Genomic DNA, 26,746 nt, shown 5'->3' with positions numbered 1-26,746 from the left:
TGCTTGACCCTAACAGTGATACATTTCAGTGGATCTGCTGTGGGGAATATTTTTCAGGCATGGTGAGTTCACCTCAGCCTTTAGAGGAAAGAGTCACTGTTAATCAATACAAGGTTATTTTCACTGATCACATCATTCTATCCTGATGGGAGTGGTTTCGTCCAGGATAATGGTGCAGGGCCTGAAGGGTCACTGAATGGTTTGATGAGTATGAAAATCATGTCAGTCATTTGCTCTGGCCTTTGCAGTCACCAGATCTCAGTCCATCATCAAAACACTTTTAGAAGAATCGTGTTCCATCTGCCTAGCACAGTTTCAGGGACTTGAACAATCTATTCCAAGGTGCACAGAAGTTGTTCTGGTGGCTTGTCGTGGTCCAACACGTCACTAAGACACTTCATGGTATTTTTCCTTATCATTTCTCACCAGTCTGTGTACACATGCATGATTAGGCCTGTAATTAAACACCCTGGTTAAAAATCATTGATAAAGTCGCATGTCTTAGTGACCATATTATAATAGTTCTTAATAGAGTGGTGATAAATGATCTAAGCATCTTTACAGTAATTATGACAGGTACATTTGATTGGCTCCTGTCACTCAAACAGCCATGCAGCAGTCTTTTTTCCGTCTCACCCTACCGGTAAGACAGATAACACAATAGGTGAAGCGCTATGATAAAGTCTCTTATCCCACATCTCCAGTCATCACCATTGGCCATGACCATGTGAGTGATAGTATGAATAACCAATAGGAGAACAGGATTATCTCATAAGCTCCTCCCACACCCTTCCTTGTCTGTAACCGAACTAGAACGGATCAAAACTTGTCAACACGCTCAGCCCGCTCGGAGAAGTGGGGCAGGACTTGAGTTCTCTCTTTTTTGCCCCACAAACGGACTACTTATCTTCATTATACAACGGATAAAGGTGTCTTCTGTGCGACAGTGTTCTGGGGGCGTTGTTGTTTTCTGTGAATTATATCTTTCCAGTCGGTTACAGCCGACACACGCTCTCATTGAGAGCACATTTTCATGTGGGTTGGGTTTAACGTCACACTGTGTGTGTGAGAGACCGGGAGTGGGAAGCGTGTGTCATTAACAAAGGCTGGATTTCCTCTTGAAAATTCTCGTAGTTTGGCGCTTTTATTTTTAACCCTTTTCACATCGTCAGCTCTGGATGGTTCGTGTGAGAATGTAAACGGGTCTATCCGTATCGCACGAAGGCTCAAAATTAAACATTTCTTACTTTCTGTTTCCCTCCCTTTTTTTGAAAGTATAGGACGCTCCGCCACCACCAACAGCGGCACAGCAGCAGCAGCAGCAGCACAGGCACCGAGATAAAGAAAGATGCCGCTTCTTCACAAAAAGCCCTTCGTCCGACAGAAACCTCCTGCTGATCTCAAGCCAGACGAAGAAGTTTTCCTTTGTAAAGTGACTCACGAGATATTCAGAACCTACGAGTGAGTGACTTTCAACTTCTGCTCCATTTGAACTTAATAGGACGTTAGCCGTAAGTTAGCTAGCTAGGTTAGCTAACGGCATCAAACTGTTTCGAAGTCAGACAACAGAGTGACAGCCCGGGGACGTCCTGCAAAGTTTTTGTTTTCATTGAGTTGACTAACTATTCTTGTTTAATATGGTGTTAACAGCTAAGTACTTAGTTTAAATGTGCTTTTTAAAGTACTGAAATAAATCGGGGTTTATTTCGCTGCTGTGTGTGGATTTATAAGCCTTACGAAGTGGCAGGTGTGAGTTGCCCGGACGGATGAACTCGCGCTAGCTTTAGCTCGCTAGGCCCTTGTGCTAGTTAGCACCATACTCCTCAAAGCTGCTGTAAAATGTAAAATTTCCCTCCTTGTTTTTTTTTTTATATAGGGGTCAGTTGTGTTTTAGCACTAATGCTTAACGGAGTTGACCAAGTTTAAAAGCATGTTCATTGTTTTGTTCTGAAGTGTGTAGTTAAGTTCTCGACGCTCACAGGATGTTCAGCTAGAAACGTGGTAGCAGCTATTGTTGGATGGTAATTAGCAAGATGATAAGACCCCTCTAATGCCCTCTGTACTGTTGGTGTTTCATTCCTATGTAACTTGACAAAGTGTTACAAGATAAGACGTAGAAAACTGGGGATGACAAAGGCGTTTACTGCACGCCAAGAAAACTAAACGACGAGAACTCATCCAGTGCATGTTTGTATTGAAGTCATGAACACCGATTATAAACAGATGCACACTATGTAACTGGAAATGGTGATTTTGGGTCATCATACTGTGTTGTGACCATGATCTGATCTAATTTTTAATTACGAATACATTCTTTACAGTATAGTACAGGCAATTAAAGAGTACCATGGAGTTCAGTTTTGACATTAATGGGCAGAAGAGCAATGGTTAATGTGAACCGACGTCTGTATGTTTTTTTTTTGTTTGTTTGTTTGTTTGTTTGTTTGTATTTTTTAAGCCCTTTGGTAGTTACTGACAGAATGGGTCTTGAAATGTTCTTCTTACAGTGAATTCTTTGAGAGGACCATCCTTTGTAACAGTTTGGTGTGGAGCTGTGCAGTGACAGGCAAGCCGGGTCTGACTTACCAGGAAGCCCTGGATAGTGAGAAGAAGGCCAAGCTTAATCTTCAGAACTTTCCTACTACATTGATGCTCCCTCTCTTGCACTTGACTGCTCTCACCCACCGTGCACGCCTGCATGAGATATGCGATGACATCTATGCTTTTGTGAAAGAGCGTTTCTTTCCCGGGGAGATGGTGGATCTTGTGAGTCGCTCCGGTGCCAGGTAAATGCGTCACAGATATTTAACACGCATACATGTGCACACACACATACATATGTGCACCTACATACATACGTACGTACGTACGTACGTACGTACATACATACATGTATGTGTATAATTGGTCTTTAACCTCTTAAACTCCAAGCCTATTTTTGCCAATTTTCGCCTGAAATGACATACCCAAATATTAATGCTTTTTACTCAAATATTATATAATCCAGAGGCAATTTTAAGAAGTATTATTACTCAAAAGCCTTTACAAAATTAATTGAAAACACTTGAAATTATTGAAATTAAACTATAATGGCCAAAATATGGTAAAAAATAAAAGAACAAAACAAGGTGCTTTTCAAAATTTCCTTTTTTGTTTTAGATTTTAGGGACCATAAACTGAAGCGGTCATGTCCATGAAATGTTTTTGCAGTTCCATATTTTGCCCCTTGGGGTCAAATTTTTACCAATTTAAAATTTTAAACTGATTACCCTCACTGATCAGAAGTTATTCACTCTAGAGTAGATAGTGTACATACATTTCTGTGTACATTTCTCCAAGTGTCCCTTTGAAGTCTCCAAAGGACCACAACCTCTCCAAATTGGAAAAAAAAAAAAAATTTCTAACAATTTTTGCAGGAAAAAAGTGTTTATGTATTACCTACTCTTGATGGCAACATCCTATGGTGTATTTCTTTACATTATTTGACAAAATTTTGTTATAACAACAATTTCAACTGTATTATAAAAGCCAAATAAGCTGTGTTTACCGTGCCTGCTGCGCACTTGGCGCTAATCTTCCGGGTTATATCCCGCCTCCCCTGTTGCACGTCCGCCTAACGTGACACCTGGTTGGTCGACAGGTTTGATTGACATGTCGTTGGAAAGGGGAGATTCTCAGCGTGAGTTTGAAAGCGATAGCCCAAGGAGAACATATTTTAATTTGGGTTTAAATTAGACATAAACAATTTTTGCCTTCTGTTTTTTACAAGCACTCTTTGCACATAAAAGAGGATTATTACCGAATGCATTACCGGAAATACACGGGTGAGGTGTCATTTTGAAGCCAAGAAGGACAGGTAAGAGAAACTGTAAGCTGATGGCGTGTGACGTATTTCGGCGAGGGCAGGGGTCGTTACGCACTAAGGCTGAGTTTTCGCAAAAAAAAATCTCCTGTTTGAAGCGCCACACTCTTTTGGCTCTAATTCGGAAACCCTACGTCGTACAGTAAAACGGATCATCGCATCATAATCCGGAGAGCCAGACGGTTTGAATGATGTATAACATGCCCGCATTGGATCAAATATGGATTTATAAAAACCGCAAATATAAAAAATATTAAGCTTATTTTTTAATAAAACTTTTGCTAACAAGGTATATTTCGCCCAAAATGGTTATTTTCTGAAAGGAAATACAGCTAAACTGGCTAGATAGCTGGCAAGCAGAGGTTTCATATGACATATTGGGTGTCTATATTGACCCTATAATTATGCATAAACACTGGCAAACATTAATTATGACACATTTCTGGCCCGCCGGCGGGCCAAGGCACGTAAAGAGGTTAATAGAATCATGTGGTGGCTTTGCTTGTGACAAAAGATCTAGTCTGTTAATATTAACAAGACTCAAAGTAAAAAGGTTAAGTTTCAAGTTAGATTATCATTTCAGCTTTTTAGTTGTCCGTGCTCTTGGTTAGTGATGTGACTGTCCACGTGACGTCATTACGTATGAGTAGTCTGCAACTTCTATTGTCTCTCTGTCTGCTGTAGAAAAGAACTGGCCTTCACTTGTTGTTACCATGTTAGGTTCCATGTCTGCTCTGCTTACAGTGGCAGTATGTAAAAATAAACAAGGAATTACTGTTTGCTCCCATATTCTGTCAAATCAGACTTTTCTCAGTCAGTGAACTTTTCTTCTTATTACAAATTGTAGGTGGTTTCATGGCATGGGAAGAACATAAGACTACACACATTGTGTTTTAATTTCTCTTAGTATTAGCATTCCGCATGCCCTCATCACCATGGTTTTATGACTGAATTGAAAATGTATATTTTATATGTTTGAAAAGAGAAGACTTACTAGATCGTTAATAATCAGAACTTTTGTGGCATATTAAGGTACTATGCGTTTGAAAGTCCATAGAAATGTGGGGAAAAAAATAAACAATTATTTGTGTTTAAAAAAAAATTAGCTTGAGATGCATTTGGATTCTCAGTCTGTTCTGCACAAAAGTCTTTTTTATTTTTAATGTATGTGATGCCTCCACACTGACCTGAGTGATTGATTTTTCAAATTGCAAAAGCTACAGTTTTAATTATAGCCTGTATAAGTGTCAGAATTGTTAAAATGGGTTAACCTAATATCATGGAGCATGTGATCTGGTTGTAGATTTAGACCAATCGGAAGCAACCAAACACCCGTGTCTTGTGTACATGACAACGCAACCACAGCTAACTGACAGTTCAGTGCAATATGTATGATGTTCAGGCTTCAGGCCAGGAAACATGGATATGCTGGTCTTCTGAGAAAAAGTCCAGCTCAGTCCGCTCAGCCCTACTCTCCGTACTTTTGACAGTTTGAAAAGGCGTATATTGCACAATGAAAACAGTATGCCTAGTGTAGCCAATAGAGCTTCTGAAGTACTAAGCTGTCCTCAGTTGTCAGAGAGGATAGAGGCAGCCATCACAAGCTGACTTTGCCATTTGGAGATAACCAGAGTGTGGGTGGAGCTAAACAAGGCACTCTGATAGGCTGGCCTAGCATAAGGAGTTGTCTCAGACATCACATCATCATGGCCTGCGCAGCGGCAGCCAGACATGCAGCAACACGGAGTCCCAGCAGGGGAGAGGAGGGGAGCCTTTTTAGAGATGGCTGGGGAGACTTTTAGGGATACTGGGGTGTGTCTGACACACTGGTGGTGCTTGTTGGTTGGCTTTGCAGTTGATCAAATATACTTTTTTTTGCATGGGTTCCTTTCTGACATCCAGGCTATGTTTATGGTTATCATTGACATTTAGGACAGTTGACTGTTTTTGTTTTGTTTTGTCTTTGTATAGTCTGTAGGCCATAGATTCATTAGTATGCACTGATTAAAGTCATGTGATTGAACTTTTGAAAAGAGACCAGGGGCCATTATAGGAAATCATATGTAGAATACCAAGTGATGCGTACATGCATTTCTAATTTTGTCTGAATGGACTTTTTTTCCATAAGGTATATTGAAAGCCCTGCACACCTGTTTCTAATCATAAATCCGAGAAAGGATAGAAAAATCAGTGTGCAGACAGTGTCAATATTTACCCATGAAAAGTTAGATGCTCATAATTAACCCATTATTTTAAAATGAATAGTTCTGGTTCTAAAAACCGATTGGCTGAGCCACGTTAGAAGCCATTATGAAATACATGGTAAACTATGATAAACTATAATCTTTGACACTCATGCTGCTTGCATGGACCCCCGATTGTTTTAATTAAGTGACTTAATTGCAGAGTGGTACCATGATAGGATGCAGTCCAGTCGTGAAATTTCCTCACTGCTAAATATTCCACAGTCAACTGTCAGTGGTATTATAACAGTGTGGAAGTGATTGGGAACAACAGTAACTCTGCCATGAAGTGAGAGGCCACGTAAAATGACAGAGCGGGGTCAGCGCATGTCACTGCCCCTAGAGTGTATGTGGTGGTTCACTTCACGGATGGGTTAAATGCAGAGGTGGAATTTCCCCGTTGTGGGACTAATAAGGGTCTCTTAATCTTAAAGTTTGATGGGGGGGGGGGGGGGGGGGGGGGTTATGGTGTGGGGTTGTTTTTCAGGAGTTGGGTTCAGCCCCTTACAGTGAAAGGTAATGCCTTTCTTAATGCTTCAGCAGACCAAAAGATTTTGGATCGTTTCATGCTCCCAACTTTGTGGGAACAGTTTGGGGATGGCCCCTTCTTGTTCCAACATTACTACACACCAGTGCACAAAGCAAGGTCCATAAAGACATTGATGAACGATTTTGGTGTGGAAGAACTTGACTGGCCTACACAGAGTCTTGACCTCAGCTCGATACCTTTGGGATGAATTAGAGCAGAGACTGCAAGCCAGGCCTTCTCTTCCAACATCAGTGTCTGAACTCACAAATACGCTTCTGGAAGAACGGTCAAAATTTCCCATAAACACACTCCTAAACCTTCTGGAAAGCCTTCCCCAGAAGAGTTGAAGCTGTTATAGCTGCAAAGGATGGGCCGACATCATATTAAACCCTAAGGATTAAGAATGGGATGTCACTCAAGTTCATATGCGTGTGAAGGCAGACGAGCAAAAACTTTTGGCAACTTGGTGTATATTTTGTGCTGTTCCTTGCACTATGTAGGGAGTAGGGAGCCATTTGAGATTCAGCCCCAGCATGGTAAGAGGGGTGCTTTTACGTTGGTGCTAAATAAGACTCAGGGAGGTGAGCAAAAAGTGTATATATAAAGCAACAGTTTTTGGATTAAACAGTACTGTGTTCTGATATGTTCATTGTTATACAACAAAAAAGTTAAAACATTCATGAAATGGCCACAATATGATGGGTGACATTCTTCTACTCATTAAGCAGTTCATGGTTACTTGACATTGCCATATGCTGAAGGATCTATGTTTTTCAGCAGAATACTTGATTATTAGTGATTTAAAAAAAAAAAGGATTGTTTTATTTCATCATATTTTATGTCTCCTGCTGTGTGTGTGTGGGGTGGGGGGGTGGGATTTGGGATGGCAATCATATTTATCTGAGAATATTCCTATTTTTATTTTTCAAATATTACTCTAACCAGTGAACATAAAACTATGTGGCAAAAAGTATTGTATTTGAACATGCATCAAAATGTACTGTTCACTGTCCAATCCTTACAGTCCAGATATGCAAACTAAGCTTCAAAAACTGCCTGTTTGTTGTGAGGGGAAGAATGTAGGATATAAGTCCATTTAAGATGCACACTTGTGTCAAATTTAACTTTTTTAAAAAGGTTTTTTTTTTTTTAAAATATAGTTCAAAGTTGTTTTTGGACAAAAATAAAAATGAGTACAAAAGCCCCAGACACTTCAGGAAAGTTTATTAGGTCCCAACACAACTGATTGATTAACGAATGAACAAGCCCTTCATTGGGCAAACAGCATGAAAATGGCAGTAGTTTATAGAAATATGCTGGAAGATAGTTAGCTTTGTGTTTCTGGTGTCTCTAGTTTCAGTTGCAGTTTTTGGTTATGTCAAATGTATTATTAAAAATGCAGATTCTCTGTTTAGTTCAGCTTTTTCATATATAATGTTTCACAGACATCCCTACAAGATCTTAGAGGTTATTCCTCCTCATTCCAATGGGACAGTTAATGGTCATGTCAAACACCGGATGGAGGGGGATTCCATTGTCATCAGTGACAGTGATGATGAGAGCACAGTCACTTCACCCAAGACCACCAGTGGGTGAGTTCTTTTTTTTTTTTTTTTTTTTTTTTTTTTAAATTCAGATGCCCTTGAATGTCTCTTTCAGTTATTTTACACATGTAATTTATGGTTTGGCTGAGATCAGTTTCTTGTCCTTTGTTTTACAGAAGCAGGAAGAAGCCCCTCAGCCCATCCTCATTTAAGTATAAGATTCAGCCTGTGAAGTCAGAAGACTGTGAGGCTGTACTTGTAAAAGCTGGTCAGTTGTGGTGAGTTGTTTTATATTTTTGTTCGATAGTTTATAAAGTGAAAGCAGTTTAAATAAAATGAGAGGTTGAACAGTTCTTCTGTAGGTTCAGTGTTTGGACTAGAAATGCCCCAATCATGATATGTTTGAGAACTAAACTACTTGTAAACATACTGTATAGATATTAGCACACCATTATAAAATGTTGACTGTGATAAATAATATAGTTGATGTGTAATGAAAATGTTACAATCTGTTTAGAGCAACCAAACACTCGTCGTGGTTTTTGCCATGATGTTTTAAAAGAATTTCTAAAAGAACTTATCCCTCAAAATTATCCATACACTAGTCACCATGAAGCTGTAATTGCTCTTGTCAACCTACATTGTTTACCTTACTTGACAATGTACTTTGTACAGCTTACATTCAATGGTAATTAATTGAATATCATTAGTGAAACCCTAATGCAGTTCTTTCTTATTGGCTCTCTGCTGTAGTCGTAAGAAGAATGTGTTTTCCCGAGACCGACTGAAACTGCTCCTTAAACAGCACTGTGAACTAATGCATGGGACCGTCAGACTGAAAGTATGCCTTTTTAATCTCTTCCAGTGTGAGCTAATTTTAATTGGCTGCTATATCACTGTTTGTTATACATAGATCTGTCACTTGTAGTCATCATGGGATATTCAAAAGCTTATGCTGATGTGTTTTTTATTTTTTATTTATTTATTCATAGCCGTCAACAGTTGCAAAATACAAGCTGTCGGAACAAAGTTTTTCTCAGTTCTTCCCAGATGAGCCTCCAGCCTTTGCCTTCAGTCCTCCTAGCAAGGGCAGAGGTCGCCGTCCCAACATTACATCTCCTGGGGAGGTGGGTGCTTTGTTCTGTAGATGTTAATTAAGATTTTGGCACAAGGATAACTTGGGGAAGCTCGTCCCCGACTGGTCTGATTTCACTTTAAAGTGGTCATGCCATGTGCCCACACATGAGGGCCATTATGCCAAGAACATTTTCAAAGAAAAATAATTTATAGCAAAAACTGACAGAACTCAGACAACTGAGATAAGAGTGCAGTGTGTTATAAATTCTGGGAGTTGGAAGCAAATCATTTAAACCAGGGACTTCTGAGTGTCTTTAATAGATGCTGCATTCTTTTACATTCAGATGAGTTATGTTGAGGGGCCAAACGTGATGCGAGCTGCAGAAGAGAAGTTAAGACTGATGCAACAAAAAGAGGAAATGTTGGCAATGGGTAACCCAAAGATGCTTAATATGTTCTTGTATTATGTAAAATCATAAATGTCATTTGAAATATACAGTTATTTTAGTTACCAAAAGTTGGACAGTCTTTGTGTACTGCAGGCTTGAATGTTTTCATGATTTTTTGATTCCTCAGCACATGAAAAATCAAAATTAAAGAGGGAGAGAGAGGATATACTGGAAGCCAAAAAGAAGGAAAAGGAGGATAGAGAAAGAAGGAAAGAAGAGCTCAAGAGAATTGTTGAGGAGGAGAGACAGAAGAGAAAAGAAGAGAAGGAACGAATGAAGGTGGAGAAGGAGAGGGTGAGTTCAGTAGCCCTGTCCTCTGAGAGATTAACGGAGAGCACTTTGATTGGGATTTTACTAAAATTTACGTAAATTACTACAGTACTTTACTGTGGATTACAGCACACTTCATGTAGTATGTTCTTGCCAAGTGTTATTTTGCACTCTATGCACTGTGTTTGTCGTTGACTTACTCAGGAACGAGAAAAGCTAAAGGAAGAGAAGAAGAAATATGCTGAACGGCTGAAGTTGTGGAGTAAACCTCGAGAGGACATGGAGTGTGATGATCTCAGGGTAGGAGTGCTCTTCTCTCTTAGTGACTACATGTCAGTAAGTCTTTGTATGATTATAGTGATTGATCTGTGTGTGTGTTGTGTGCAGGAGCTACCAAACCCACTACCAGTGAAGACGCGTCTGCCTCCTGATCTATTTGGAGATGCACTGATGGTGCTGGAATTCCTGAAGGCATTTGGAGATATCTTTGACCTGAAGGATGAATTTCCTGATGGTATTACTCTAGGTGAGAGGAATACACAGCATACAGTGATCAAATTGTCTTTTGAGAAAGGGACTGAAACTCAAACGGCAATGCTTCTGAATATTTTACAGCACTCTTAAGACTTCTCCCAGGTCCATTAATAAGTTCTGTGTTCTGATGATGACAGAGGTTCTGGAGGAGGCTTTGGTGGGCTGTGATCCAGAGGGGCCACTATGCGAGCTGCTCTTCTTCTTCTTGTCTGCCATTTTTCAGGCACAGGTTGAGGAGCAGGAGGAGGTGGCAAAGGAGCAGGTGGCTGAGGCAGACACCAAAGGTCAGAGCATGTTATGATACAATACTATAAAATTAACAACAATAATTATTAATAATAATAATAAATGTACATGAAAAAGATATCACACACACACCCCAGATGAATGCTGGCTAGCACACATGTTTTTATTAAAATTAAGAGTCAGTAGTTTGTCATAGACATTTACTAAAATGCATTAAATTCTTGAGACATTAGTGATAATGGTGGTAATAATGGGTTCTGTATAATGCATGGTTAACTTTCGAAGGTTAAAACTATTCTACATTGGCTCAATAATATCAACCACATTTTCATTGATATTCATTTTGTTTGGCACTTACACGAGCTAATGAAATCCAGTAGCCAATGGGAATGATTCAGCAGTATTCTTGTTTTCAAAGTGTCTAATCCTGCAGCAGACTGCAGTTGGAGGATGCAGCATCTAGTGCCTCTTGTAGGTGCCTGTATTTATGCTGACTATGCCAATACATGATATACCTATTCTTCTATGTAGTATACCTATTCTTCTTCTTCTAGACTGGGGTTTAGTCCCCTGATTGGGCAAGACTCCTAACGCTAGCTTCATCTACATGTGTCCAAAAAAAAAAAAAAAAATCTGCCAAATGCCATAAATGGTGGGGGAAGCATAAGAATTCTGATCTGCTTGTTTGTATTAAGAATCGAATATGTATCTGATATAGGACCCCATGAGAGAACTTCAGGTCATATTTGAAAAGATCAGATTTGTGTTTCCACACAGCCCTGACATCAGATCTAGGTACTCAATTTGTGCCACGTCAATCTGGTAATGTAAATGTAGCATTTGATAAAAATATCAAGAGAATGCCTACTAGCCTAGGTAATTTCTTTGCTTGTGCTGTATGCAAAGTGTAACTATGACAAAAAAGATCACTCATGTCAAGACATGCTCCCCAGCCCTGTGTTTGTAGGGTAACTAGGATGCATTGATACTGATATTCCTGTATCGGGTATTGGGCCGATACTGTGCGTGTTTACTTGTACTCATAAATATGTATCTATACCAACGTTCCGATACCAGCTGATGCTAATGTGATGTACACAGAGTGTTTGCTGCCACCCTAATAAACAAAAGCAGTGAAGTAGTGACTCTGTAACAGTCGAACACAAAGTCAGTGGTCACTTTAAAAACAGACTAAAAATGATGGTGTATTCCTGACAGGAATATACCAAGCTGCAATGTTTAAACACACAATCGCAACCATTTTCCCAACACAGGTGGAGACACATAGACCAGCTAAATAGGTGGAATAAGTCAACATTTGCTTCTGTAGTCCATTTGTGCCAACTTTACGCTTTGACTAGAATAGCAAGGTATAAATGTTAAGGTGATTTGTAAAATAGGCTGTTAGAGAGGCTGTATTGGTCTACAGTGTACATTGCTGCCTTGTTTAGGTTGTTTTGTAATGAAACAGCTTTATTGAGTGTTTCTAGACAGCTGTCTGTAGGGGCTTCCACGTAGCATGGACCAAGTGTTTGTACAGTGTGAGTATGTAGATCGTAGGCTTTGTTTGTACACAATGGTTTATTCAAATGTACAGTGACTCACTAAAGAAAAGATTTCTACACACAGTATATGTCTGGCTTTAGGGGACATTCAACTGCAGCTTAACCAGCCAAACAGAAGACTCAATCAAGACGTAAAACTCCACATGTAAGCTCCTCGGATGCATTGGCCTTGGTTGCATTGGCCTCGGTTGTGATTCCTGCTGTAACTATGCTTCAGATACTGATGTTAAAAGATACAGATGAGGAGCAAAACTATACCAGTGCATTAGGGCTTTTCTGACATGGAACAAAACTTGCTCTTCTCCCCTGCAGTGCTACTCAAAAGCCTTAAATAAAATAACATACCTTTAGATTTTAATGATTTGAATGTTAAGGTACATCACACTGATTTACTCGAACAACCACTTAGTTCTAAGTAGGTTACTCATTATGGTATTGGACTCAGTATCTACATGTATGCTTGTATTGTGTCTGGGGGAAAAAATGGTATTGATGCACCCCTAAGGCTAACGCCTTTCTAACAGTGTTCTCCAGGTTGAGACTAACTTTTTCTGTGTCTTGTCAGATCTGAGCGAAGCGTTGGAGGATGATGTTGACCCTACACAGTCTGCCATCAGTGCTGTAGCTTCATTGGCTGCTGCCTGGCCTCAGCTCCATCAGGGTGAGAAAACATTACTGAGGAAAATGGAACCCTTAAAAGAGAGAATACAGCAAGCTTTTTTGCCATTGGCAAACATGGATGCAAAAGATATTCCATAATTTCAAGAGAATGAGTTTTTAAAATTTAGTTTTCTCAGTGTTTCTTTCATCAGTATAAAGATGCTATATGCTTAGTAAATATATGTAAATGATTGCCTTTAATAAATTAATTAAATTTGTGAATTAAAAGTTCAAATAGAATTTTTTTCTAACATCTTTTTACAGGCTGCAGTCTTAAACAGCTAGATCTGGATAGCTGTACTCTCTCTGAGATCCTAAGACTGCACATTCTGGCCTCAGGGGCAGAATGCATCTCCACCAATGCAAAATTCCGCTACCAAAAACAAGGGGGTTTTGCCTCGACAGATGACCCCTGTGTGGAGCTGCGTCTCTCTAACCCTGGCCTGCTCAAGAAGCTCTCCTGCACTGCTGTTTATGATCTGCTGCCTGGTGGGTGCTTACACTAATGCTCACAACTAATGCTCTTTAACTCTAGTCTTTTCTAACACTGCTAACTGAGCACTACTGTGTTTCTCCTATAGTTGAGTGTTCACTTAAGAACTGCTTTATCAGCAAACATTTGTGTTTATTATCTGAGTGGACAATTTTCAATGACAAGCTTCTAATGGTGTGAATGCAATGACAGGTGAGAAACTGAAAATCATGCATGCTCTGTGTGGGAAGCTGCTGACTCTGGTCTCCACAAGAGATTTCATTGAGGACTGTGCTGACGAGCAGAGAGCAGCCAAGATGGAGCTCCGTGAGATCAAAGCAGAACAGCACCGCAGAGAGAGGGAGGAGGCTGCTAACAGGTATCGTCACTTTCTGCGACCGATATACACGGAGTAGCTTCTCACCATTCAAAATCTATTCACACTGTCTGTCCATCATGAGGAACTTGTATTTGCTTTTGGCATAAATGAAACTAAAAGAATGAACGGTGGTGGAAACTTGAAAAATATTTGCTTATAAATACTTTGTTATACCTACAGAGTTCGAAAGAGAAAGGAGGAGAAGCTGCGAGAGCAAGAACTGAAACTAAAAGAAAAGCATGAGAAACTCAAAGAAGAGGAAGCAAGGAATGGCACGCATGTAGCAGGGTAAGATGATAATGGAGTCATAGACCAAGACCACACAATGAAGCAACTTGTTAAAGAAATTACCAATAATTAGAGATTTTTGTGTGGCTATTTAAGGAGAAGCACAACAAAATATATTACTTTTGATAATAGTAATATGTGTAAAACGTTCCATGGTTCTTCAGGTTGATTTGTTGTATATGGTGCTTTCTAAAAAGGGTTGCAGAGCATAGAAGAACCCTCCGTAATAGTTACTCCACTCGACTCTTCTTGGGTCAGCTGATTGTACTTTATGTTCCATACACGTTGCTAACAGGTTGCAGAGTGAGTGCCCTCTAATGGACAGATTATGCAACAACAACTCATAACATGGTTGAAGGAACTTTCTTACATCTCTTTGGGTTTTTTTTTTTTTTTTTTTTTTTTTTTTTTTTTTTTTTTTTTTGGCATTTATGGGCCAAAACAGATTTATCAGCAGTTAGCTCATATCGGCACACCAAATTTATGTCAAGCTCTACTTGAGACTCTGTAATGTTCACTCTTTGCAGAGAGGAATTGGACACTAGTACAGAAAGTCAGGAGGGTCATGCTGACCAGCAGACAGAGGATGAAGGGGAGCATGTACAAGGCAAATCTAAAAAAGGTATTTGAAGATCCCAACGTGTAACTTTCACCTTGTTTTTCAGCCTGTTAATCCCTTGTCATACTGGTCTTTAAAGGTTTATTCATTGTTTTGTATAATTGTTTTTGATAACTTCTGAAAGATTTTTCTTTGTTTACAATTGTCAAATACATGCAATCCTTTGATCTGTGTGCCTTCTTTGTGTTGCACTGTTTTTTCTAAAATTAGTGGTACACCATTTGACTGTTCTTTTTGAGAATCTTACTAGTTTTGCTTGCAAAACGTTTAAACTGTGTAAAGCTGGGGTTACTATTCTCACTATGGCTGAGTCTATGCTAGTTGGCTCTAGTCTGCAGATTTTAGGGTTAGAAAGAGTAGAGAGTTGGAGAGAGAGTAGTAGTTTGCCTCCCGATTGTGTTTCAGACCAGAGTACATCAACCACGTTTGATTTTGTTGACCCAACTCTGAGCGTGATGTAGTGTAAACTCTAAAAAATAAAGAAAAATAAATACCACACTTACCAATCCATGACCTCACTTGTTTACCTACTTCTTTATGGTGTCAGCACAGATGAAAGAGAAAACAGCAGCAAGCAGTTCCACTTTTGTTTATTTGGGTCTCCTTGTAACAGGGGGATGTGTGAATTCAGTGATTTCAGTTCCCCAATATCAGTCGCCCCAAAATTATCTCCAAAAAACGGATTGTATGAGGTGCCCGGTCTTTTTATAATCTGTTAAGACGTTAAACGTTGTGTAGGGTACCCAAGGCTTAATCAGTATTAAAGGATGCATTCATTCAATGCAGAAGCTGATGTTGCTAATAGTTGATGAAAGCAAGTAGCCACCAGACAACTATGCAGATGGCATCATAATTGGTGGCGACTATGCCACCATGTTTGGTTAGCTATTCCTTTATCAGATTGTTGTGCACATATGGAAACATGGCTTGTGTTATTTACTCTTTAGCTAAGAGCAGCACTTCAAAAGAGAAGCAGACTAATGAGGAGGAGGTGAAGGATGGCCTGAGCCCAGATGAGCTCCAGCAGCAGCAGCTGAAAGAGAAGGAGCTTCTGGAACGGATCCATAAAGCTGCAGCCTGCACTTACATCCTTCCACTGGGACGTGACCGCCTCTACCGCCGCTACTGGCTATTCCCTTCTGGCGGAGCACTTTTTGTTGAGGATGACTTTTTCGGCCTAACTGAGGACATGCTGGAGCCCCGTCCTGCTCCTGAACCCAAAACAGAAGAGATCTCTTCTGTCCAGAGCCCTACTAAGACTGAGGAGCTGATAGAAGAGCCCAGTCCATGTCAGAGCAACTCTCCCCCTGTGAACCGGCCTAATCGGTGGGCTTTCTACAGCACACCTGCTGAGTTGGAGCAGCTGATTGAGTCTCTTAATCCACGAGGACACCGCGAGAGCACCCTCAAAGAGGCTCTTATGCAGGAGAAAGAACGCATTGTTCAAATGCTCAGCAGTAGCGCTGCAGAGCGCTACCACCAAACAGGTATATTACAATAAAAGCACATTTATGCATTCAGGTTTAGAAGTAAGGCAGGTTCTGTATAAAATTCACCAGCACAATGGTGGACAGCACAATGTCTCAAAATGTGGGCCTTAAGTCTGTTTTTGGATAGGACTGGAATAAATTACTGTTTGTGTAGTAGCAGTGTGGCAAAGGATGCAAAAATAAGTATACAGTCTGTGCAAAAAGGTTATTAATGAATCTCTGATCTGATTGATTATTTGTGATGTAATTTTACAGATAAAGTACTGACAGAGACCAAAGGCAGCACTGTGAAGTCTAAAAATGGACCTCCTGCCCCTGAAAGCAGTGCACCTGCTGATCATCACATGGAGAATCGCCTAAGGGATCTGCTGTTGGACATTGAGGACCGCATTTATCAGGGAACTCTGGGTGCAGTAAAGGTATGCTGGCCTATTGCCTCTGAGATGATCTACCGTTATAGACTATTCTCATTAAGGAGGAAAATATTTGTCTGGAAGGATGAAAAAATTTATTTGGAAGTGGCTTAATTTTAGTGGCTTTAATTTTGCTTTACCAAATCTATACAGACCTAAGTAGTTTGAGTCTTTACTTAATGTGACTACAGTCTGATATTAATAAAAGTGAATGATGAACGATGCTATTCAGTTCTGTCCACTGCTCTAATTATCAGATAATGGAAAGAAGTGGCTGGAGATCAGCACTGGAAAGTGGCAACTATGAGCTACTGGTTTCTGATGCTAAGAACGGAGTACTCAGTGGTGAGGAGGAGGCCATGGAAATAGACGAGAGCCACATCAGAGTCAAAGACAGGTAAATGTGGCTTAGAACAGTGGAACCAAACCAGAAACGGAGTGCTTGTTGAAAGCATGAAGACAAATACTACTTGCACACAACACATGGTCAGCCAGTATTTCCTGTATTTAGTACACTTCATCTGATCTTAGAGCTTGTGTCTGTATGTTGTCCAGGCTGCAGGAGTTAAAGAGTGAAAGCCAGAGTGCAGCCTCCACCAGTGCCAGCACACCCCAGCCTGTCAACAACAATGTGCACTACCTTGCACAAGCCCTGGCTCAGATCGAGCAGGGCATTGAACGCAAATTCCTCAAAGCTCCACTGGGTAAGACAGCTTGCTAACTAATATTACTCTGAGGGAGGGTAGCCTTGGTTCCATGGGTTGGATCAGTAGATATTTTGCACAACAGTCACCGGCAATGCTGTGCAATGGAAATTGCATTTTGGGAAAAAAAAGTAACAAGTTGTATCATTCTCAAACCAGGTGACGAGGATAACAAGAAAGACCAAAAAATTAAGAAAAAAGAGAAGAAGAAAGATGACGACCAGTCCAGTGAGAAGGATGGTGTGTTACAAATGTTATGCCTTTTATGTTATTAACAACATACAATACTTACTATAATTCTAACTCTTGAGAAATTCCAGATTACTTTGTGTATTATGAGAAACACTGAGGTTTGCTTTACTAAGAATGATTGATTGTTTAGCCTTACTCTAAAAAGGAATGAATATTGCATAGATGCTACAAGATGTATTTCCAAACAAACATCTGGTGAGTAAATGGCTAATATTTACTCTACCCATATCTGTTTCCTGTGATGCAGATGGCAGTGACTGTGGGCGGCAGGTGAAGACCGTGCTGGAGCGCTGGAGGGAATCTCTGCTCGGCTGCTCCAGCCTCTCGCAGATTTTCCTGCATCTGTCCACCCTGGAACGCAGTGTGGTTTGGGCCAAGTCAATCCTGAATGCCCGCTGCAAGGTGTGCCGCAGGAAGGGAGATGCAGAGAACATGCTGTTGTGTGATGGTTGTGACAGGGGCCATCATATCTATTGTGTGCGTCCTAAACTGAAGGTATGCTTCCCTCTTCCAGATGCTTTTACTACATATAGAATTATAATTGCATAAGCATCTTTCTGTTGAATTAAATGGATGTGTGTTGTTGCCTAGGCTGTTCCTACGGAAGACTGGTTCTGCCCAGAGTGCCGTCCCAAACAACGTTCTCACCGCATAAACTCTCGCCAGCGGTCCTCCATTGACTCTGAAGAGGAGCTAGAAGATGATGATGAGTCTGAGGAAGAGGAAGAACAGTCTGAGGAAGAGGAAGAGGAGGAAGAGTCTGAAGAAGAGGAGGAGGAAGAGCAAGAAAGGTTGGCTGATTTTGGGTTATTTAGTGACATACATCTGTGACATACAAATTAGTTAATTCACTATAATAGAAATACATGATATAAATGTCATCTAAATAAATACTTCACTTTTTCTCTAGTGTTTCTAAGAAGACTGCTGTGAAGCTTCCCCTACAGACCACTAAAGGTAGTAAGTCAAGTAGTAAATCCAAACAAACTGAATCAAATCAATCCACACCTCGTAGCCAGCAGAACACACCCAAGCAGAGCCTCTCTGCCAGTAAAGGCTCCAAAAGCTCAGGGAAGAAGGCCACCCCAGTGTCTAATGGCAGACCACCTCCTCGGGCTGGTAACCGTTCTAGTGCTCGTCTTAGCCTGGAGGTACTGAGCGCTGGTGATACCTCGGCTAAAGCAAATACTCAGGCCAGCCCTGCTGCAGCCCATACAGACTCCAGGAAAAGACCCAGCTCTGGTAAGTTACACTGGTGATATGGTAAGAAATGAAGTATTGTTTTGAAGAAATTGGCAAGCTTTTGCTTGACTGGGTTTAATCAATTACGCAAAAAAAATCTAAAGACTCTTTTTGATTACTTCTTGTTGGCTATGTAAAGGAATGCTTTTACAGAAAAATCACTCCCCCCCCCCCCTCCCTTACCTCAGCCTACAAGGCTAAAATAATACGTTTGTCACCTTGAAAAGTTTCAGGTGACTTCATTGTTATTTTTTTAGCTACACTAGGCTTGACATCTCCAGTGCAAAACTAAAAAAGCAAACTGTTGGGAAAGTCATTTATTTGCCCATATTTCTATATAAAAGGCTTACATGTTTTTACCCCTTAAACAGCCAAAGTTTTATTACACATTCAGTGACCTAAGAATAGCTCAACCAGTTTGAGTCCCTGTAGTTACTTAAGAATAAGGTTAAGTATGCATTAAGTCAGAGATTTTTAGGGGTTAACTCTATTTTCTTTCTTTTTCTTTTTGCTCGAAGTGTGTTGAATAAAAAGTTAAAAAGTTACCAGTGCTATGTGCCGTATTAGTTCGTGATTTTTCTGTTCTTCCTTTAAGCTGCTTTTTTTGTGTTTCGCCAGCAGAGGTCTCTCCAAAATCCAAGGTGGTCCTGGCCCCAAACAACAACTCAAGTCGTCGGAGCTCAGGAAGAAATCTTGGCGTCCATGAGCTGTCAGCATGTGAACAGCTCACTGTGGACCTGGTCAGACATGAGGATAGCTGGCCCTTCATGAAATTGGTGTCCAGGACTCAGGTACATCATACAGAGTTTGACATTAATATAGACAGTCCTGCTGGTGTGTACATGCACATCAGACTTGTATTACTTGCTAACGATATTGTACAAAAAATAGAGAATTCAGACTAATATACATATAAATATATTTCAAAAAGCATTCTAGACATAAGGATGCTTATGTTAGTGCTGTGCTTTCTTGATCACACCCTGGTACGTTGCTTTTCCTGTTCTGCTTTCTTGGTGTGTGAGTTTTAAAGTTGACACACTGGTTTTATTGTTGATCCCTACAGGTACCTGATTACTATGATATCATCAAGAAGCCCATTGCTTTGAGTACAATCAGGGAAAAGGTGAACAACTGTGTATACCAAACTGCATGTAAGTCATCTGACTGGTTGGGTGTACATGTCTAAATTTACACTGATATGCTAGAAGCCAATATTTGAATACCTTTCTAAACCATACCGAATGCTCATTTCTACATCTGCCATCTCAACTGGAAACAGTTGCTCCACCACACTTGCATCTCACTTCTGCATTTGTGTTTCTTTACAGCGGAATATATAGCAGATGTGGAGCTGATGTTTTCCAACTGCCTTGAGTACAATCCTCGTAATACCAATGAGGCAAAGGCTGGGCTCAGACTTCAATCCTTCTTCCACTCTGAGTTGCAGAGGCTTGGCCTGGCTGACCGTTTGAGCCCTCCACAAAAGCGACCCAGGCTTTAAACCAGCACTTCTTTCTCATTTTCACCAGCAGACTGATGGACGCAACAATTTTTGAATAAGACGCTCTGTTAAACATGCACATAAGATGAAACGCATTTCTAAAACAATATAGTAATGCAAAAAAAGCATTTGTTGTCTAAGGTGATCCAGGACAAACCTGTGCTGTGAAAAATATTTGCACTGTTTCTTGAAAAGTCCTTTCCATCCACGTTGACTCAGGACAAGAAGAACATTGTTTTTGAAAATAATTTCTAAATGGTGCATTTGTATTTATACCTTTGCATTTCTAGACTACTGTTTGTATAGATTTTCACAACATGAAATCTTTGTTGTATTTGGAAAGTCTTGCAAAATAGCATTTCTCTTGTGTAGTTGTGAATAGTTAAATAAAATATTTTTTCAGTCAGGTCCCTATAGCTTGGTTAAACACTACATAGGAACCAAAACCTGCTTCTTTCTTTTCTGAATACTTTTCCATGTGACTAATTAGTTATTTATTTTAGTTTTGGATATAATTTGAAAATTGACAATTTGCTTTATTTATGAACAGTTTTTTTTAGTTTTTATAGGCTGTGTTTGTATACCATGTTTGTTTTTTTTAATGTATTACCACCACTGGTTTCCAAACAGTAGAAACCTTAGTAAGAGGGGTTTCCTTGTTCAGACTCTTAAGCTTATTTCCCAGCAGTTGTGTACATTTTTCCTATATAAATAAATAAATTGACTTTGTTAATATTTTGTTCGTTGTGACAAGTACATTGTTTTGTTTTTTGAATTTTAAACCCATACTCAGAGTTGTAGTAATAAAAAGGGGAGGAAAAAACTTTGCTACTATAAGAAAAAAGATAAGCTTGTGTTTTAGATGCCTCAGTTTTATAAATTTGGTGCTGTTGTCAAAGGCACACTGTAGGATAGAACTTGCCTGTGAAGTGAGCCTGCAACTGCTCACCTCCAATACAGTATAAAACCTCACTGCTCACCTCCATTACAGTGCAGAACTTGTACCCTCTCATGTGGTAACAATGCAAAACCTGTACCGACTCCATTGATTACCTCATTACAGTGAGGGACTTGTACCCTCTCATCAGTACAGAACATTTCACTGCTAGTCTGGTTACAGTACAGAACCGGTAGTGACACAACCGCTTACCTCATTACAGGGATGAACCTGTACTCTCTAACATGGTTACAGTACAGAATTTGTCACTTTTCCCCATTGCAGTGTGGAACCGGTCACTGCTTACCTGGTCACGGTGCAGAACCTGTACCCACTCATGGTTGGAGTGAAGAACCTGTCACTGCTTACTTGGCTGCTGTGCAGTGCTTATCACTGTTCATCTATTTGCAGTGCAGTGTCTCACCTTTCAAGTTCACCTGGTGCACTGCAGCGTTTGTAACCCCTTAACAGGTTACAGTGCAGAGCCCTTTCACTGCTCACCTGGTTGATTCTGAAGTGCTCACCTGGATGTAGTGAGGAGCTGCCGCCCGTCTCACCTGGTCCATCAGACCTATCACTGCATGCCCGGCTGCTCTGCAGAGCGCCTTTCTGCCCGCCTGTACCCGCTCGCCGGCTGCACTGCAGATTCCCTCACTGCGACTGTGCAGTGCTGCCACGCTCCTGCTCCCCCTCCCTCCCTTCTCTCTCTCTCTCCCTCTCCCTCGCTCCGCTGTTCACATTCCCCTGATAGAACTACCAAGAAAATACTCGCACATTCAATTTCAAACTACCGTCGGACAACATGGTGAGTCTGCATTCTTCCCCGTACACGCCTGATCTGTGTGTGTGGCGCTCAGGACGTTATTTTAACAACTCTTGAGCAGTTAACTTTTGTAGGTTAACTCTGAGTAGCCAGTCACAGGAATGTAATTGGGCGAGCCGTTGTTTTAATAACTAACGACGCCTTTTCGCCGATCGCCGGTGCCGGTGTATGATTTTGTGGACTAATCTCGTTCGTGGCCGATAGCTAATTAAATCAGTTCCAGTTTGGGATAGCTATGGCCAGGGCCTTGAACCCTAGGCGGCCATTTTAACCTAATTTTAGCCGATAGTTTATAACGCTAATCACCTTTAATCTAGCCTGCTCGCTAACTAACTTTTCTTCTCTAACGTTACCGGGGCCGGTAAACGGTTACCGTGCGGCAGGATGTGCGGATTGTCGGCTCTTTGGCCGCGCTGAACTCCAGCTCAGTGCCAGAGCAGGGTTTCGCCCGGAGTGAGGGATGTGAACGTCCTCATGGCGTGTAAAATCAGTTACCATTAGAGCTGAAGACGGGTATTTGTAGCCATGACTCAATAGGATTTAGGTGGCCCTACAGACAGACCGACAGCTGCCTTTAGCAGCGAGCTAACTCTGAGCACTGCTAGCTACCTGAGCGGCGCGTGGCTCTACGGCACTGGAACTGGGGGCTAACTCACTCCAGCTAGTTCACTGATTTAAAAGGTTTATACGGAGAAAGAAATACTCTTCAATGCCCTATATATACCCCTCAGCAATGAGTGGATTAAAATATATGGAATGCCAAAACTATCACGGACTTCAGTATGTCTAACCATTACATGTAATAGCGCTCTGTGAAAGAGCTTTTAGAGGGAGTGAACGCTTCAGACGTCTGGTTCCTATCACCACCACTGTGAATAGTTCTGTATCGGCAGGTTTTTCTAGAACATAGCATTTTATATGAAATAACTCTGATTGACTTTGTTCACATATTTAACATGTAATTATATAGATTTTTTAATAGCTGGAGTTACCCTTTCAATAAACAGGAGGTTGCTGTCTGTAGAGAAACGACTGTATTCAGGACGCCTAGAAAATGTAGTGAGTCATTAGGTTGGCTTTGTCATTGCTGTTGACACAACAAGTGGAAAGTGATTGATATAACTGGTTAGTACCTGTCATCTTAGCTATGTTGGTCTATTCATTATGTCTTTGGGCTCTGTACATGTTGTACATTATGAAGGATACATAATTAAGCACCATTGTTTCCATAACCTACCCTTAGCCTGGCTTTCGGTTGTGTCTTCCTCACTAAGGTAGTCTCACTGTCTCTCCTCCTCAGGCTTCGGGAGTTACAGTGAATGATGAAGTCATCAAAGTCTTCAACGACATGAAAGTGCGCAAGTCCTCAACCTCGGACGAGGTAAAAAAACGCAAAAAGGCAGTGCTGTTCTGTCTCAGTGAAGACAAGAAGAAGATTATCGTGGAGGAAGGCAAGCAAATCCTGGTTGGCGATATTGGAGAGACTGTGGATGATCCCTATGCCTGCTTTGTAAAGCTCCTACCTCTTAACGACTGCAGATATGGCTTGTATGATGCCACTTATGAAACAAAAGAGTCTAAGAAAGAAGACTTGGTATTTATATTTTGGTATGTGGCCTCTGTGTAAGCATTTATACTTTATACCAATGATGCTTTTTAGGCGTGAGCTTAAAGTCACTATCCTTGTCACTCAGGGCCCCTGAGGGAGCGCCATTAAAAAGCAAGATGATTTATGCTAGCTCTAAAGATGCCATTAAAAAGAAGTTTACAGGTAAGTTCTGCTTTGTTCTTAAATTTACCCAAGCATTAGAAGTGCTGTGTCATACTAACCTGAGTTCAGGAGAGGAATTTACATTTCTGATTATTTTAAAGTGGTTCAGATGTTTTTGTGCAGGCAGGCTGATATTGTAATATATTCTCACGATGTGCGTCACTCTTTTCCAGGTATCAAACATGAGTGGCAAGTCAACGGTTTAGATGACATTCAGGACCGCTCAACCCTGGCAGAGAAATTGGGAGGCAATGTGGTTGTATCTTTGGAAGGGCGACCATTGTAAACAGAAAAGACACGTGCCATCTGGATTCCACACGCTTTCTATCTTAGCAGCTGTATCTATCTTTTGACCCCGAAGGAATAGTTTAGGTTCTCTGTTTTTTTGGCTGTTTTTTCCTTTTCTTTTCATATGAAGGAGATCTTGTAAAGATATACAAAGAATCTACCAGTTTATTGCCAGCTGACTTTTTCAAATTCTGGTAGTTTTTTTTTTTTTTTTACATCCCCAAGAAAGTTCTCTCATAGAGTGTTTTGCCAAACAACATTGGAAATCATCAGTATCGCACAGTATCAGTACTTGCCGCACAAATGTTTATCTTTTTTGATATACAGAGATACTACAGCAATCTTCTACTGTAATAGACATGCGAGAATGCTTTCTGTTAATGCTTCGCAAGGATGCATTAACCAATAGCAAGCACTTTGCACTCTGAGTTTTTAACTATTTATTTGAACTGTTCTACCTAATCTGACTCATTTGACATGGCAAACACATTTAATACTATGCAGATTTGAAAGCACTTTTTTGTTTATACACTACATGTTGAGACAAAACTGTTAAGGGGACTGTGGAATTTCTGTGTTTGTCACCGGATTGAAGTTACCACACCTTTCATTCCTGTTAATACATATGGACAAAGACAGATAAATATTAACTGTTCCGTTGCAGCCTTACTTTCATTCGAATGTACAGTACACCACTGAATAAGAAGAAGGGGTGCTGCTTGGTTATTGTTTTTTTAATCACTAAAAAGAATGCAAAATATCTGTAAAGATGGCAATATCTGCAGTTGCAGCCTTAAATGGAACATTGTTTTTGAGATCAGTGGAGTTGCCACTTTGCAATAAAACCTTGTGGCATACCACATGGACATGTTTCTTTGGGCTGGTTTGCATGGTTCACCTCTTCACTGAGGCAGATTCTGTTGTTATGTGACATACCATCTGATTTCAGACTCAAAGTAAATAAAACACTGTAGGCGCATCAACACGTTATTCAAGCCACTTTTGTGGACAATAAGTGTTTGTGCTTGTAAAAACACCTCATAACCTTTAGACTGTTTTTAGAAAAATAACAATTTCCAAAAAAGTAGTTCATATTTTGTGAGCTAGTTTGAAGAACAAAGTTTGGTTCCAGATCTTTGATGTCCCCAGTTATCACATGAATTTGTTAAATTCCATGACCAGCACACATAATTTAACTAACTAAAATAGATGAACTAAACTAGTTATTGGATTATAACTACTAATAGTACTAGGCTGTCTCGAGGAGGTTTGGAAGTGGTTAAAGACACACCGTAACTCCAAAATCACTACTTCTTGTTATTTGTGTTATTTTCTGAACAAATAATCATTTAGTGCCCAGTTAGGTCCCATTTTAAATATTTTCTCAGGTATAATTTACACAGTGCTGTACATGCTGTACAATTTTTGGTGTAACTTCTGTGAAATACTCAGCTGTTGCAGAAATTCAGCCTCAGCCATTGTTTATAAAAAATACCATATTTAACAATTGCTATATAGGCTTAAATCAGATAGCCACTAAAACTGTTTTATCCACTTGGACATGCTTTCTTGGGAGCACTTTCAGCTTTCAACCTTTTTTGTGAGGTTTCATGTCCTACTTGCCCTCATTCATGTTGCCAGACGTGACATGTTCTGACCTGGGGCGGTCTCTTTCCTGATGTTTCGAAAGCTTTAATGGACCACCCGCCCACCTTCATATGGTCCAAAAGTTTCTGCCAGAGTGGTGTGTGTGTCTTCCAGTGGAACTGGGCTTGAGGCCAGAGGCTGCTTCTCCCTTTGGAGAATTTGATCCGCCGGCAGCGAGCAATCCTCTGCTGCTCGGTGCTATTTATGGCCAACATGCTTTTGTGTCTTGTCATCGTTGTCCACAAATGGCAAAACTGAACATGCCTCCAAAGAGCTGTGAAAGGGAAGCCTCGTTGAGCAGCCTGTGTAGTACTTACAAAAAGTGTTTTTCGCACTGGAGAATGTGGGCAGCAAACGAAGTGGCGCATTTAAAGCAATATTGCTCTGCTTTATAACTAAATATCAGGGCCAGGGTCACTCATACTAACTCATTTTGAAAAGAAGACAAGTGGATTGTGTCAGCACTGTATTACGTTAGAAGAATCTTTAAAAAGCTGCCTAGAGGAAAGTTTATTCTATTCTGTTTTTCAAAGATAGTCACTATTGGTGTCCAGTGATGAGGAACTTTCTAGTAGTGGTTATGAAACTGTCCAAACCCTCAAGGCAGGCAATAACATATTGCTGGGCTTGGTCGAAGCGCAGCTATGGACAGCTTTATCTTTGAAAGAAGTGCCACAAATCTCTTTTATCATTAGTTCTTTTATTCTTAGCTTATGGTTTCACTTTTCCTTTAACTTGAAGAAAATTTAAAAGACTTATGTGAAATGTAAATATTTAAAGGACTATTCTGCACCAGTCTATGAAGCTTAAATATGCTATGTAGATGAGTATCCATTATATTTTTTCACTTTGACCCAATGCCCTTAGCTGTCATGGCTTGTTGGACAATAACCAAAAATTGTGCTGTTAATGAAGCAATAAAACATTTCAAAGCTTAT

General features: G+C 40.3%; 2 protein-coding genes across 6 annotated transcripts; both read left to right on the top strand.

The window, feature by feature from the left end:
- The first annotated feature begins 819 nt into the window (after positions 1–819).
- baz1a (bromodomain adjacent to zinc finger domain, 1A) lies at positions 820–21,081 on the top strand. Of its 5 annotated transcripts, none has more exons than XM_017699807.2 (28): positions 820–929; positions 1,281–1,461; positions 2,508–2,786; positions 8,080–8,226; positions 8,355–8,456; positions 8,932–9,019; positions 9,171–9,305; positions 9,600–9,687; positions 9,832–9,998; positions 10,179–10,274; positions 10,362–10,500; positions 10,646–10,792; positions 12,885–12,980; positions 13,244–13,468; positions 13,665–13,830; positions 14,011–14,118; positions 14,646–14,740; positions 15,685–16,224; positions 16,483–16,646; positions 16,898–17,037; positions 17,196–17,344; positions 17,504–17,584; positions 17,844–18,091; positions 18,188–18,387; positions 18,507–18,838; positions 19,457–19,629; positions 19,905–19,992; positions 20,170–21,081. In XM_017699807.2, the coding sequence occupies exons 2-28, from the start codon at positions 1,349–1,351 to the stop codon at positions 20,340–20,342; spliced, it is 4,479 nt and encodes a 1,492-aa protein (XP_017555296.1). In that variant the 5' UTR covers positions 820–929; positions 1,281–1,348; the 3' UTR covers positions 20,343–21,081. The 5 variants fall into 5 exon arrangements, with proteins under 5 accessions (XP_017555296.1, XP_017555298.1, XP_017555297.1 ...); XM_017699809.2 differs by having other exon boundaries at positions 1,276–1,461; XM_017699808.2 differs by lacking the exon at positions 820–929 and adding an exon at positions 998–1,181.
- Positions 21,082–21,911: 830 nt separating this feature from the next.
- Positions 21,912–25,144, top strand: cfl2 (cofilin 2 (muscle)). Its single transcript, XM_017699805.2, has 4 exons — positions 21,912–22,084; positions 23,403–23,710; positions 23,797–23,873; positions 24,047–25,144. The coding sequence occupies exons 1-4, from the start codon at positions 22,082–22,084 to the stop codon at positions 24,157–24,159; spliced, it is 501 nt and encodes a 166-aa protein (XP_017555294.1). The 5' UTR covers positions 21,912–22,081; the 3' UTR covers positions 24,160–25,144.
- The last annotated feature ends 1,602 nt before the right edge of the window (positions 25,145–26,746 follow it).

The sequence above is a fragment of the Pygocentrus nattereri genome, chromosome 10 (genome assembly GCF_015220715.1).
Source record: "Pygocentrus nattereri isolate fPygNat1 chromosome 10, fPygNat1.pri, whole genome shotgun sequence".
NCBI classification, from domain to species: Eukaryota; Metazoa; Chordata; class Actinopteri; order Characiformes; family Serrasalmidae; genus Pygocentrus; species Pygocentrus nattereri.
Note: the sequence above shows the minus strand (reverse complement) of the source record. Positions and strands in the feature narration are given on the sequence as shown.

Excerpts from the sequence above, each read along its gene's own strand:
- baz1a (XM_017699807.2), top strand. The coding sequence starts at position 1,349 with ATGCCGCTTCTTCACAAAAAGCCCTTCGTCCGACAGAAACCTCCTGCT. Across the intron at positions 2,787-8,079 it reads GTGAGTCGCTCCGGTGCCAG|ACATCCCTACAAGATCTTAG; the intron begins GTAAATGCGTCA and ends AATGTTTCACAG. Across the intron at positions 10,501-10,645 it reads TCCTGATGGTATTACTCTAG|AGGTTCTGGAGGAGGCTTTG; the intron begins GTGAGAGGAATA and ends TGATGATGACAG.
- cfl2 (XM_017699805.2), top strand. Across the intron at positions 23,711-23,796 it reads GACTTGGTATTTATATTTTG|GGCCCCTGAGGGAGCGCCAT; the intron begins GTATGTGGCCTC and ends CTTGTCACTCAG. Across the intron at positions 23,874-24,046 it reads CATTAAAAAGAAGTTTACAG|GTATCAAACATGAGTGGCAA; the intron begins GTAAGTTCTGCT and ends ACTCTTTTCCAG.